General features: G+C 44.6%; 1 protein-coding gene across 2 annotated transcripts in view; it reads left to right on the forward strand.

Moving 5' to 3' along the window:
- Positions 1-12,199, forward strand: part of LOC110468366 (unconventional myosin-X) — a 95,197-nt gene that overhangs the window by 53,394 nt on the left and 29,604 nt on the right. For both annotated transcript variants that reach the window (XM_021526276.3, XM_021526278.3), the window contains 4 exons: positions 556-636; positions 1,542-1,666; positions 2,478-2,592; positions 8,290-8,396. In XM_021526276.3, the coding sequence (XP_021381951.1) occupies positions 556-636; positions 1,542-1,666; positions 2,478-2,592; positions 8,290-8,396 (428 nt within the window). The remainder of the gene's footprint in view (positions 1-555; positions 637-1,541; positions 1,667-2,477; positions 2,593-8,289; positions 8,397-12,199) is intronic.

Consider the following 12,199-nt stretch of genomic DNA (forward strand, 5'->3'; position numbering starts at 1 on the left):
CTGAAAATGTGCAGGAATGTTGCAGTGCTAAAAAAAGACAGTGCCACTGCCCCAAGGATTTCTGTCTGGTATAAAATGTGAGATGATAAGATAGAGAAGAGTGGCGGAGGATACTTTGCTAAGTATATGAAGGTCTTGAGGTTCTTTGATCTTTTATATTGGTTTGGTGTTTCAGCTAAGTGTTTGTGTCCTTTTAGGCCACATTTTTACAGGTATAGTGACAATTCCAATAAAACCTAATTAGGAGGACCTTACAAGTATGAATCTCACACACTTAGATTATCTGCAGACCTTCTGTTCATTTCACTGTTTAGTTTTCCTGTATTTAAAGTTTGAGAAACATGTAAAATTAACTCACAAAAGCTATACAGCTCCAAGAATAAGGATGGCCATATAAATAGTCTTAAGAGCAAACTGTGTGGGTATGAAATTTTGGTAGGCAGAGTCAAAGGGTGTTGGGAATGGGAGGGCTGCATGAAGACCTTATTACATCAAATGTAGCCCCTTTCTCTTCTGCAATGACTGATCCTTTGGGTCTCTCTTGCTGGACTTTAGGATTCTCTCCATTCCCTGATGGCCACGCTTAGTACTTCCAACCCATTTTTCATCCGCTGCATCAAACCAAATACAGAAAAGGTAAGTCTGTCCCCCAGCCATAGGTGTGCATGTGACACAGGCCTGCATGGGCATGCTCTTGCACAAATGCTGAGCAGGTGCCTCAAACTGAGGGTGAGAGCAGTTCCTTCCCACCTTCCCTTTTTTATTCCAGTTATTTTACAGTTGAGATAAAACACCCTTGTCCTGGTAATTAGATGCAAAGACTGCATGCCAAATAAGAGATTCTATAGCCTTTCCCACCTCTTTCAGTGCTTATGAAGCCTGGAGGATTAGCCAGGCTTGTGCAGAGTTCAGAGCTGTGGTAGAAGAAGCAGTCACTCCTGTTTATAGTGCCTGTAGAGAAATGTGTTCTGGAATGAAGGGCTTGTGCAGTTGGCACTGTCTCCTGCAGATCCCTGGCTCTGAGGCAGTGGAGGTGGATGCATCATGAGCAAGTCACAGTGCTAAGGGACAGGCTGGCTCTCGCTTGGACTGTGAGCTGTGGCGGGAGGATATGTTGCTAACTAGATCTGAGCTGATCCTTTTCCTTGTGTGTTTTAAAACCATAAATGATGTGGCAGAGGCTGCTTAGGGGATTTATGCCAGAAAATAATTCTGTAGTTTGTCTCCAGTTTAACTGAAAAGAGGGACTGCAAAGAGAACTGAGTCAGGGTTCTGCACTCTCTATGTGTTCAGACATTGTATCTTTGCTTTCCTACCAGAGTCTGACTATGAGTGCAGTCTGCAAACTGTTTTCCTTCTTCCAACCCAATTCCCTTTTGTCCTTTATTCTGCACTATGAAGTCTTGTGAGGTTTCCCCTTCACACAAACTTTGCCCTTTTTACCTGGCATGCCCAAATATTGCGGGATTGGCTTTCTACAGCAAAACAGATACACAGCCTGTGACTGCCTGGCTTACTTGGTTTTGATTCTGGATCACTAGGCACCGAACCTCTTTAATCCAGATGTGGTGCTAAATCAGCTCCGGTACTCAGGGATGCTGGAGACAGTGAAAGTTCGAAGAGCAGGTTTCCCTGTACGGCGCCTTTTCCAGGACTTTCTCAGCAGGTAATTGCAGTCATTGTATTGTATGCTGGAACAGCCCCAAAGTATGGAATTCTATATGACTGTTCCCTCTTTAACTGCTTCTTCTGGTCAGGATCATCTGTGGAATATTTTTCTAATCATGGCCTTAATGCTCATATCACAAACTGATCTGGGAGGCTTTTTGGAGAATTGCCCTTAGGCTAAAAGTCAGAATGGAAAAATAGCCAGATGGTCTTTGGTCTTTTTTTCTTTGTCCTTTTTTTTTTCTTGGTAGCTTTGCCACAGATTTGTTTGTGTGATGCTGTGAAACCCAGCTGGTGATAATATGTAAAAGGAAAATACCATGCTTAAAACCTTTAGACAGCTGAAGAAAATTCTAATGGACAGTATAGTTGATGATTAATATTGGAAGGAGTGATTATTTCTTTTAATGAGCTACATCAAAAGGATTTTTTTGAAGTTTAAGGCTAGAAGGGACACTGAACATTGCTTCCTTTGTCTCTTGGAGCACTAAATGCCACCCCTACAGTGAACAAAATAACTTGTGTCTGATGAAAGCACATGTTTCAAAAAGACAGTTGTTCTTTACTGAAAAATTCTGTTGAGTTTGTATTCTTTTACTGGGATTGCAACAATAATTGCCAGTGTGGTAGGAACAGATAAAGGTTGGGGGATGGAAATTTCCAAATTGGAAGGCAAACGTGAAGAAGGAAGGTCCCAGAGGAAAAAGGACTAATGAGAGGAGGATAATTAGAGTTAAAAGATTGGGAAGAGAGATGAAGGGGGTAGTTACTGTCATCTGAAATCTGATGAGATTCTGTTTTGTTCTTAGGTACAAGATGCTTGTGAAGGGGCCAAGCCTCCCAGACAACAGCAAAGCTGTATGTGCAGGTTTTCTTCAGACCTATGACAGCAGCAGAAAAGAATGGCAGTTGGGTAAAACCAAGGTACCTCATCAGTGTGGGGAAGGGTATGGCTTCACTCCAGCTGCAAAGGAACGTGATTGCATCTGGTCAGATTGCAAGGCAGTGCAGTCATGATCCTTTCAATACACTGGCCTATGCCACTGACCTGCAGCATCTCAAATATTTCCCATATTATGTACCTAGAGACACAGCAGGTTTCTTGGATTTTATCTAAACTCCTAATTGACTAAACCAGCTTGATTTTGTTGTGTCTGATCCAGTTTAAAGATTCAAGAGGAACAAGCATGGCTCTCATTTTATCTAATTGTGATGTGTGCCATTAACTCTTGCCTCTTGTGCCAAGGATTTCACTCTTCTTGACTAACTGAAATTTTTGCCTGAGGCAGTGAGCTGAATTTCAGTATATATCTAAGCTGTGAATAGCTGCATCACCAGATGTATGACAGCTTTCTGTTGGGGAAGCTCAGATGATGCTTGTGCAGCTAGCCCAGATGCTAGCATACATTTTCTATGAAGAGGTATCCAAATGCTTCTGCCCATTTGCGTAATTCAGATCTTGCTTCTGTTTTGGTGAATGTTTAACACTTCTTTCTTGCCTGGAATAGTCTGGATTTTCATGCAGAAATAGATATGAGCATTTTGAGGTATATTGCTATAGAAATCTGGGAATGTGAAGCTGTCTCTATCACAACTTTCCACATACTCCAGTAAATTCTTCAAAGAATATTCCAAGATGGACGGTGTCCAATGCACTCAGCATTTCTCAGTAGTGGGTATGCAGTCCATATATAGAGCAGATGGTACAACATCAAAGCAACTTCTTGCATTTTTTTTTGCCCTTAAGCCTTCAGAAAAGTACTTCAGAATATTTCCAGTGCCACAATGAAACCAGAAGTGATTCTAGTGAATATGCACATTTTATTTGTCCAGGAGATCAGATAATGACACATGTTGCTTTGAGCAGTTATTTCTCAATAAGTGGATAGCCTATTATATTTATTACAGCAATATCTCTCTCTCCTCTTCCTAGAGGACTGGTGGTAATCCAGTTAATAGTCTGGACTATCAGCTCTATGTGGCAATCAAGGACCCCACTAGCCATTGTTGTAGGAAGGACATGTATTAATCTGGAGTTTGGTTTTTCTGGTTTTTTTTTTCCCCCATGCCTCCACTGATGTTCCAAAAAGAAGATTTTATCACTTAGCTTTATTTCTGGTCTATGATTAAAGTGTTCCCCATCTTTGATTTTGGTATCAGGAGTCTTCTCATTGGTGCCTGCAAGCCAGGAACCATTTTGGTCATTTCTGTCCCTGGATAATCCATATTACTTGGGTGACTGCCAGTCTCCCAGCATTTTAGTATTAAAGCCTATGTGGAGAGTATGTGTGTTGCAGAGCTGTGTGGAAAGCTTAGAAAATGGTGGTTAGAGCTGGTAAACACAGAGTTTGAACTTTCTTCCTAGCATGACAAGAGATGGAAGATTGCTGCGCTACAGTAAGAGCAGCAGGATGGAGGACCAATCTCACATGCACATACCTTTTAAAGTAAAAAAGGTTATAAGCTGTACAGCTGGAGTCCAAAGCCTACAGTAGACTAACAACAAGCAGGAAATCCAGGATGCTTTGAGCTCCTGGAAGCTATAGGTCCCTTTTCTCTTCAGTCCTCATTGTGCATCATGAAGGACTGAATCCATCTGTCTGTTTTCACTCACTCCTTGACCTGCACAAATTATTTGGAAAAAAACAATATGGGTGGTAATTGTGGTAAAGAAAATGTGTGTGTGTTTTGTGAAGACTCTAGATATACTCCAATGTATTTATTTTTTAATGACTGTGTCCTGTAAACTAAAACTTGACTGAAGAGCTGTATGTGGCATGTTGGTACACTGCAATCTCTCCGCTTGGGTGCTGGTTGCTGTGAGTCTAGATATTGTGGAAAGAAAGAAATGATTAAGAGAGGCAATCTTTGTATTCTTGATGTCTGAGAAGCAAAATTCAGTGGAGCTGAGAAGCAGCTGAGTCATCTTATTTGGTTGTAGAAGTTACTTTCTCCTGGGCATGGTTTGTATTAGAGATGTGCATCCTGATAGAGGGGAGCAGTTCTATTTATTGAAAGAATCTATAACTCCAAGGCTGTCCTGGCAAGTTCCACACTTGCTGCCATGCTGAATGGCTGGCGAGCCCCTGGCTGCTCCAAGGTGCTGTCGTTCCAAAGTGTATTATCCTGCCATTTCATTCTTCAGATGAGTTGCCTGGCATTCTTTCCCATGCAAAGCCATCTCATTCCTTTCTTGGAGACCACTTTGCAACTCAGCTTTGTGACAGTGCCTCCAGAAAGCCTGCCCCTAGGAAAGCAGGTGCCAAGGTGAGACCTTGCAGAGCAGTGGTGCTTCCTGGTAGGACCTTCCCTGCTGCCTGGATCCAGCTGTTGTGCCTTGGATTACAGATTGTTTTGTCTGCATTTATGTTTCAGCTGGTGCTAGATAACATAGGCCTCGAATACTTGGGTTGATGGAGAATAGAGCCTTAATTTTTCCAGAGTCTTTCAGGTAAAGGTGAAGCTACCAGCCAAGGGGAACCAGACCATTGTCCTCAAAAGGAAGTCCTCTGCATGGCCTTACTGCCACTTTTGCTGCTACAGGTGCAGCTCTGGGTACTCAGGTTGGTATTCCCAGAACTAATCTTGGCTTAGTCAGGAGTAGCTACTGAAAAAAGTGGACAAGCCCATGGGGATGTAACCTAGGAAGAATTATAAGGGGTAGGTGAAGAGCAAGGCTTATAGAAGGGGGAATACTTCCTGCAAAATGAATGGAAGGATAATTATATCCCTAGCAATTGTTTGAAGGAGGAAGGAAAAGACTCTGTGAATTAGTGCAGGGGATTGTGAAGCTTGGGAAAGGAAACGGAGGAGGAAGGGCAGGATGATCTTTGTGTTTTTCATTAAGAATAGAGCAGCTGCTGGGCTGTCAATTATCAAATTAATGTTTATAAGAGGTATTAATGTATACAATGCAGCTTTTATCTGGTGGTAGGGCAGATTTGAGGGCTTGGATGCAAACAAGCAGTGTGATGATGGAAGAGATTGTGCTAAGGTGCCTTTGCCTTCACTGGGATGTGCTGGGATGGGGCAGCAGCTTCCATATGACTCTTTCTTCAGTGCACCTGGGCCTTCTGCCATGCTTGCCTATACCCACCACACAGATTTCCTACAGTGGTTTAACACAGTAACCTTTGCTATTTGAAGGCATTAATTTCCACATTTTGACTTGCTGGTTTGCAGGGCCTGTTTGAAGGAGGAGGTGCTATACACTGTTTGGCATCCAGGTCACAGTGACCCACTTCCTGCTTTCCCAGCGCTGTCCCCAAGAATCATATGATCCCACTTATGTATAACTGCTTATGCCCAAGCAGTTACATTTGTGTCTGCTGATCTCTGTGGCACCTTTACATGTTCACTGTCCCACTGATGGTGCATGCAGGCTTTGAGGTTATGTGAGGAACACCGTGGTGATGCACCGTGTTTTAAAACCTGGCCAGTGTCTAGTATTAGCAGAATATGAGAGATGTAACCTTGTATATTTTGTTCAATCGTTCTTTTCTCAGATGAAAACAATCTCAAGTTTTCATAAAATGACCATGAATAATGACAAAGAAAGAGCCACTTTCCAGTTTATTTCTGCAAGGCATCAAAAATACTTCTGGACTTGAAATGCATATTATTTTTCCTTGTCACTTAGTGGAGTCTAAAAAACCTCCAAACCTTCAAAAGTTTATAACTAGATGTTGCTGTTTTTTAAGATTAACCCCTCATTCCAGCATATATAGATCCTATAATCCTATAGGATTAGGGCTGGGTCTCATGGATCTCTGCATGCCCTGAAGTCCCTCCTCCCCCACCCCAAAACTGGCCTGGCTTAGAAAAGACTCTGCTTGCTAGGGAAATACTGATGGCCTGAGTATTTTTGCAATTTGATGTAGATAATGGACCGAGACAGTGTTTCTCTGGTTGCATTCTTGAAATGGGTGACTGCTGCTTGGTTCTGGAATGTAATGGAAAGAGCAATCCCTGCCTCAAAGAAATCTTTAAAAGATTGTTGAGTTGACAGAGGGAGTGGATGTACAACTTGCAGGGAAGGATGCCAGCTTCATGGTTGGCAGTACCTTGATAATGAAGCTTCTTTTCAGGCTACCCGTGGTTACTTAGTCATTACAAAACAGCTCATTTCTTAATGGAAGCTGCTCCCCAGGAGAAATTCAAGTCCAGGAAAGACACTGGCTATGGGTACTAACTCAGGGAGAGGTGTCAGTACACAATGGTAATTGCAGGGGGAAGGAAGAGCCTTAAGGGATGAGGCTGAAAGCAGTGAGGAGGGGAAGGTATAAAGGGGAGATAAGTGGGAAAGAGAGGAATTTGTTCAGAGCACTGGACTAAATGACTGTTCAAATCTCTGGCCTCTCAGCACAACCACATGGATCCAGTACATTTGTAAGGAGTTTCTACTGATTAATGTGGTTCTGAGTTCTGCAGATGGATGAATATCAGGTCGCATCCTGTGTACATGACAGTGCTTTAACAAGTGGGGCTGCACTTCCCCTAGCATAGCCTGTTCTGCTGCTGGCCTTGCAGGGATTTATCCAATGCCAAGCAGCAGGTCACACGAGCATGGCCATATGGGCACTTGCTGCTGTGACTGCAGCTTGTATGGACATGTCTCACCAGCTTATTCTAGTCTGGGTACTGCTAGCAATGTACCCACAGTGCCGTGGAGCTCCATGCAGGCTGCGATCCATCTCAAAAAGCAGCACATTTCTTTCAGGAATTCGTGCTGAATCCTGTGCTAACCTAATGCAAGCCAGCTGATTTAACATTGCTTAGACATGTCAGCATAATTCCTGTAAACATGACCTTATCTTGCTTGTATCTCAGTTCTTTTGTCTTTAACATAGTACCTGCATTCTTCACAAGCATTTTGGACCGAGTAGAAGTTGTAAATACAGGCGGTGAGAGATGCTCGAGAATTAAAATACTGGACACTGATGTGCAACCAGTAATACTTGGCGAGTTCTGTGGCCAGAGCTCATTTGCCCCTCGTGCATGCTCCACTGTCGAACCTTTTCAGCACGGAAGCATCTCACCCCAGAGTTTCTGAAGGTCGGTGGAGAGCTTCAGCACCGGTGGGCTGAGAGTAGTGCAGCTTTGTGCCCCGACTGGGCTTTTGGCTTTCCGCCTCCCTTCCATTAAGACTGCTGTTTAGGCTACTTTCTGGAGTCTAGAAATCGAAAAGTTCCTCCCTTTCCTTGAAACGCGGAGGAGTTTCTCTGCACAATATTTAATCACCCAAGCAGGTCCCAGTGCCTGCTGCAGGGAGGTACCGGATTGTGCCGGGAAAGCTGTCAGCTGGGAAAGAGTTAATCACAGGCGCAAACTTGGGCTCTCCTCCTCCCTCCTTCCTCTGCTCCCTCCCTCTCTCTTTTAAGTCTTGACCACAGAGTGAGGGCGGCGGGGGTTGGGCGCGGAGTTTGGCTCTCGCTGCTGTGAAACTTTTTCCGGCGCTCGGAGTGCGGGCAGCGCCGGGGCAGCGCGGGGGCGGCGGCCGCGCACCGCCCGGCCGCGGAGCGCTCTCCGCGCCTTCACCCGGGGATGAAACCGCCCGGCTCTCCCGGGGACTGACTTCTTTCCTCTCTTTGTGTTTGCTGAAACTCCTCCCCGTGGCGTCAGGTTTTCCTGAAGGAAGCTCTTGAGCAGAAGCTGGAGAAGGATCGGGAAGAGGAGTTGAGGAAAGCAGCTATAGTCATCCGGGCCCACGTCTTGGGCTACATGGCAAGGTCAGTGCTGGGGGCTGCCCCACCATCCCTGTGCTTGCGTGCCTGGGTTGCCCCGCCACCCTGCTTTGCTCTCTAGTCCCCTAGCATCCGTCCCGTCTTCCCCTCCTGTATTCCAAGGGAGAGTTGCAGAATCTGGCCCTCCCTGCCAGCATCGGCTCTGCTGAAACCTTCCTGCACCTTTGGCACCTCTTTTTCAGTTATGTGCACGTTTGCACCTTCCCTCAACGCTGCTCAGCAGGCTTCCCGTGGACTTTTGTACCCATTGCTTGCCTGTGATGACACCTTTTCCTTGCCTTCAGGGCTCTCCTGGCTGGGCCCCACCTACGAATTGGGTCCCCTCCTTTCCCTCTTGCTTGTCAACTCTGTTTTCTGCTCCCCCTGCCAATTGCTTCTTCCTCACTTGCAGTTCTGCCTTTGCTCACCCTCTTTCCTCGCCCTGCCTGTTTGCCTTGCGATCTCCCTTCCTTTTAATTAACTGTTCAGAATTGGTTTTTGGCCAGCTCTGCAACAGTAATCTCCTCTTGCCTCTCCCTTTTGCACCTGACCAGAGAAGGTTTGGGAGAACCAACTGCAGACAAACGGCCCCTCCTCTGCCCCTCGAAGTCAGTGCAACAGCTGACTCCTTAATGGCTGTGGTATGCACACTTAATCCCAGTAAGATGCTCTTTCCTGGCTGGTCTTTGCTCCAGACACCTGTCAGTCAGGGTTGTGAGGAGGTGAAATCCCTGGCCAGCAGAGCTGTTTCAGTAGGCACTCTTCTTAGAGCTCCAGTTACACCAGGTAGCTCGTTTTTCACTGGGAAATGTGTGCAAGGATTGTACCCTGCCTTGCCAGTGTGGAATATCAGCAAAATACACATTTGGTCTCTGGGGGTTTTTGTTCATTTATTTATTTCCCTCTAGGAAGACAAATGAGCTCGCTCTATTGTTTGTACGTGAGATTTCAAGTTCTTTGTGTCAGGGCCTCTTCTCTCTTTTACTTCATGTCTAGCATTTGGAGAGAGGGGTAGGGATTAGCACAGGAAAATTGATTTGCTGGGAAACATCACTGCAGGCATACTGGATTATTGCTTTTCTGAGTTCCTGGGAAGGAAACTGCTGTCCTGCAGGGCTGTGATGGAGACTGTGTGGCAGCAGTGCTCCTCTTCATTAGAAATCTCGTGGTCCTTCAGCCTCCACACTTCTGAATTCCTCGTCCCACATGTTGCTGTTACGAGTCTCATCCTTAAGGACAAGCTGTGCTTCTGCAGCCAGAATGTGAATCTTCACAAGCAGCTGGAGGTAACTGGACTTCACAGGGGAGGAGAGCAGGCAGTAAAGAAGGGCTGGAAGGGGAGTCTGTAAAACTTTCTGTGAAGAGAGTTTCCAGTTGCACTGCACCTGTATTGAAAAAAATCCAGCAGGCAGGAGTTCATCTGGGCAAGTGCTGAATGGTCTGTGCAGAGTTAGGCAGGAATACCAGTATGTGCTGCCTTAAGCTTGATACCGTTTCTGTTAGTTTTGCAAGTATAAGTGTATTTAAATTCATTTGGTCTCATGCAAAGTAGACTGGCAAAGGAGGGATTTTACTGGTTTCTCCCCCTTTGTGAACTTGTTCTGTGAGCCAGGAGAACCAGATTTTCTTTGCTCTCATTCCCCGCAGCCTATGCAGCCTAGTATCTCTGATCACTAAAATGTGACACAAGAAAATCAAACCCATTGAAATGACCCCATTCTTATGTAGCTAATCTGTGGAGCACTGAGATGCAGGTAACAGCTTCACCAGCTAAAAACCACATAGTGCTGGATCCATGTATGAATTTGGCTGTGCTCCTGGTTTCTTCAGAACTGTTCTTCATAGGAAGAAGACGGGAGCAAATTGCTCCATAACCCTGTGATCCCTAGTTCTTGGAGGCATAACTGCTAACTACAGGTCATTGACAGAATAATTAAGTAAATTTCAAATACAGCATTGGAGCCTTGCAGCCAGCCTGCCTTCTCTCTGGTGTGATACATGGTCAGGAAGGTCTCCAGCCCCTTCGCTTGGTCTGCAAGTTGAACTTCTTTGGCCAGTGCAGAAGGGTGAGTGGAAGCTTGAACAAGGGGAGTGAAATTTGCAGCCTGTGAGCAGCAATTTCAGCTGAAGGGCATCTGCAAGCTTGGCTGTGGTCATGAGGAATGAGGGGGCACTTCAGCCTGGCAGATTAGCAGGCAGAGCTGGCCTGGAGCTGGGCAGGGCTTGGCATGTGTTGCACTTGAGAGAGTTTCTGGCAGATGCATTTTGTAAAAGTCAGAGTACCCTTTTTGATGCACTTAGTCTGCCTTGGCAGAGAGTGCATGTGCAGCTGTTCACACCCCATGTGCAGGACACAGGGTGGACAGAAGGAGTGGGGATGAGGGGACTGCAGCCCAGGAGTAATTAACCTAAAACCTCCTCCTTCTTATCACCTTTTGCCTTTCCTTTTATTTTCTCTGTGTTTCTTCCCTTTGACTTAATACTTATGGAAAAGAGCACGACCTCTGCATGCTACTGCTATTAGCATCCCTCTCCTGATTTTCTTGACTGGGCAGATGTATCTGATATGCAGGGAGGTAGCAAGCTGTCAGCATGGGTCCCTGGTGCTATTTGAAGGGAATTTCCTTGCCAGGACAGGGATTTTAAGGTGTGTCTTTTCCTCAGGGTGTTGTGGAAGGTGGGTGGGAAGGTCATGTGAGAATTCCCTGCTATTTCCAGTGTGCTTTCTAGGACTGTAAGACCTCAAGGACTACTGTAGCCTGCTGGCCCAAGATCCTATGTAACAGCTCCATAGAATTTCTCTCTGTACATTCTCATTTGGATTAAAGAAGTTTTTTATTTGACTCGTACCAATGGTTGTTTCCTCAGTGCAAGATACTAAGGTGTCTAAATATATTAAATTACTTTTAAAAATGTCTGCTTATTTTCAGCTTAATAGGTGTCAGCTTCAGATCGGTTTAATCTTATGGCCCCTGTTACAAAAAAAGAAATGTGGATACTTTCACTGGAGTAAAGCCTTTCCTTAGGCTTTTCTGTTTCTCAAGGTCCTGCATGGAGCAATTGCTCTCATTCTGTAAGCCTGAATTTCTGATTTCAATCCTGCTTCCTCAGAAATCACTTGAGGGTCTAACATTGTTCTTGAAATGGGGGTGCTAGCACAGAACACAGGATAAAAGCAGTATTCTATACAACAATATTTCTGCTTACAAGAATAAGAATCCCAGTAGTATTTTTTCTGTTGTGTTGTGATGGAAATTTGCCTTTGCATGATGATCTGGGGCCCAAAAATCCAGTTTTGACTTGCTGCTTCCCAGCATAGTCCCACATCAGTTATGTTTGGCCTTTGATTCTTCAGTACAAAACCTTATGATTGGCTCTTTTGAATTGTTTAATGTTTGCTTGAATCTAGTTTACAAATTGATCCAGATTACTGTGTAATGGTAACTCCTGTTATTTGCCCAGTTTATGTATCATGTACAAACTTCTACCAGGAACTTTTTTCGTGTCCTTGATAAAGATAGTCTTTAATGCAGAGGCAAAACCTGAATTTTCTACAACATTACTAGACTACAGAAATACTGAATTGTGATTGTTGTGTTTTGGGGCTCTATCATGTTCTTAAAGTACTGTAAATTTGATTTTGATGTCATTGATGATCCTAGCTGGTCCCTTGCAACTCCAGATATTCTGTGATTCTTGTTTTGACAAACTGTTGTGCAACAGAAGTATTTGTTTATGTGTACTTGTTACAATGTTTGATTCAGCCATCAATATTGTAGTATCAGTGTGTTTTCTCCCAGACAGTGTGA

Source organism: Lonchura striata, chromosome 8 (assembly GCF_046129695.1).
Source record: "Lonchura striata isolate bLonStr1 chromosome 8, bLonStr1.mat, whole genome shotgun sequence".
Taxonomy (NCBI): Eukaryota; Metazoa; Chordata; class Aves; order Passeriformes; family Estrildidae; genus Lonchura; species Lonchura striata.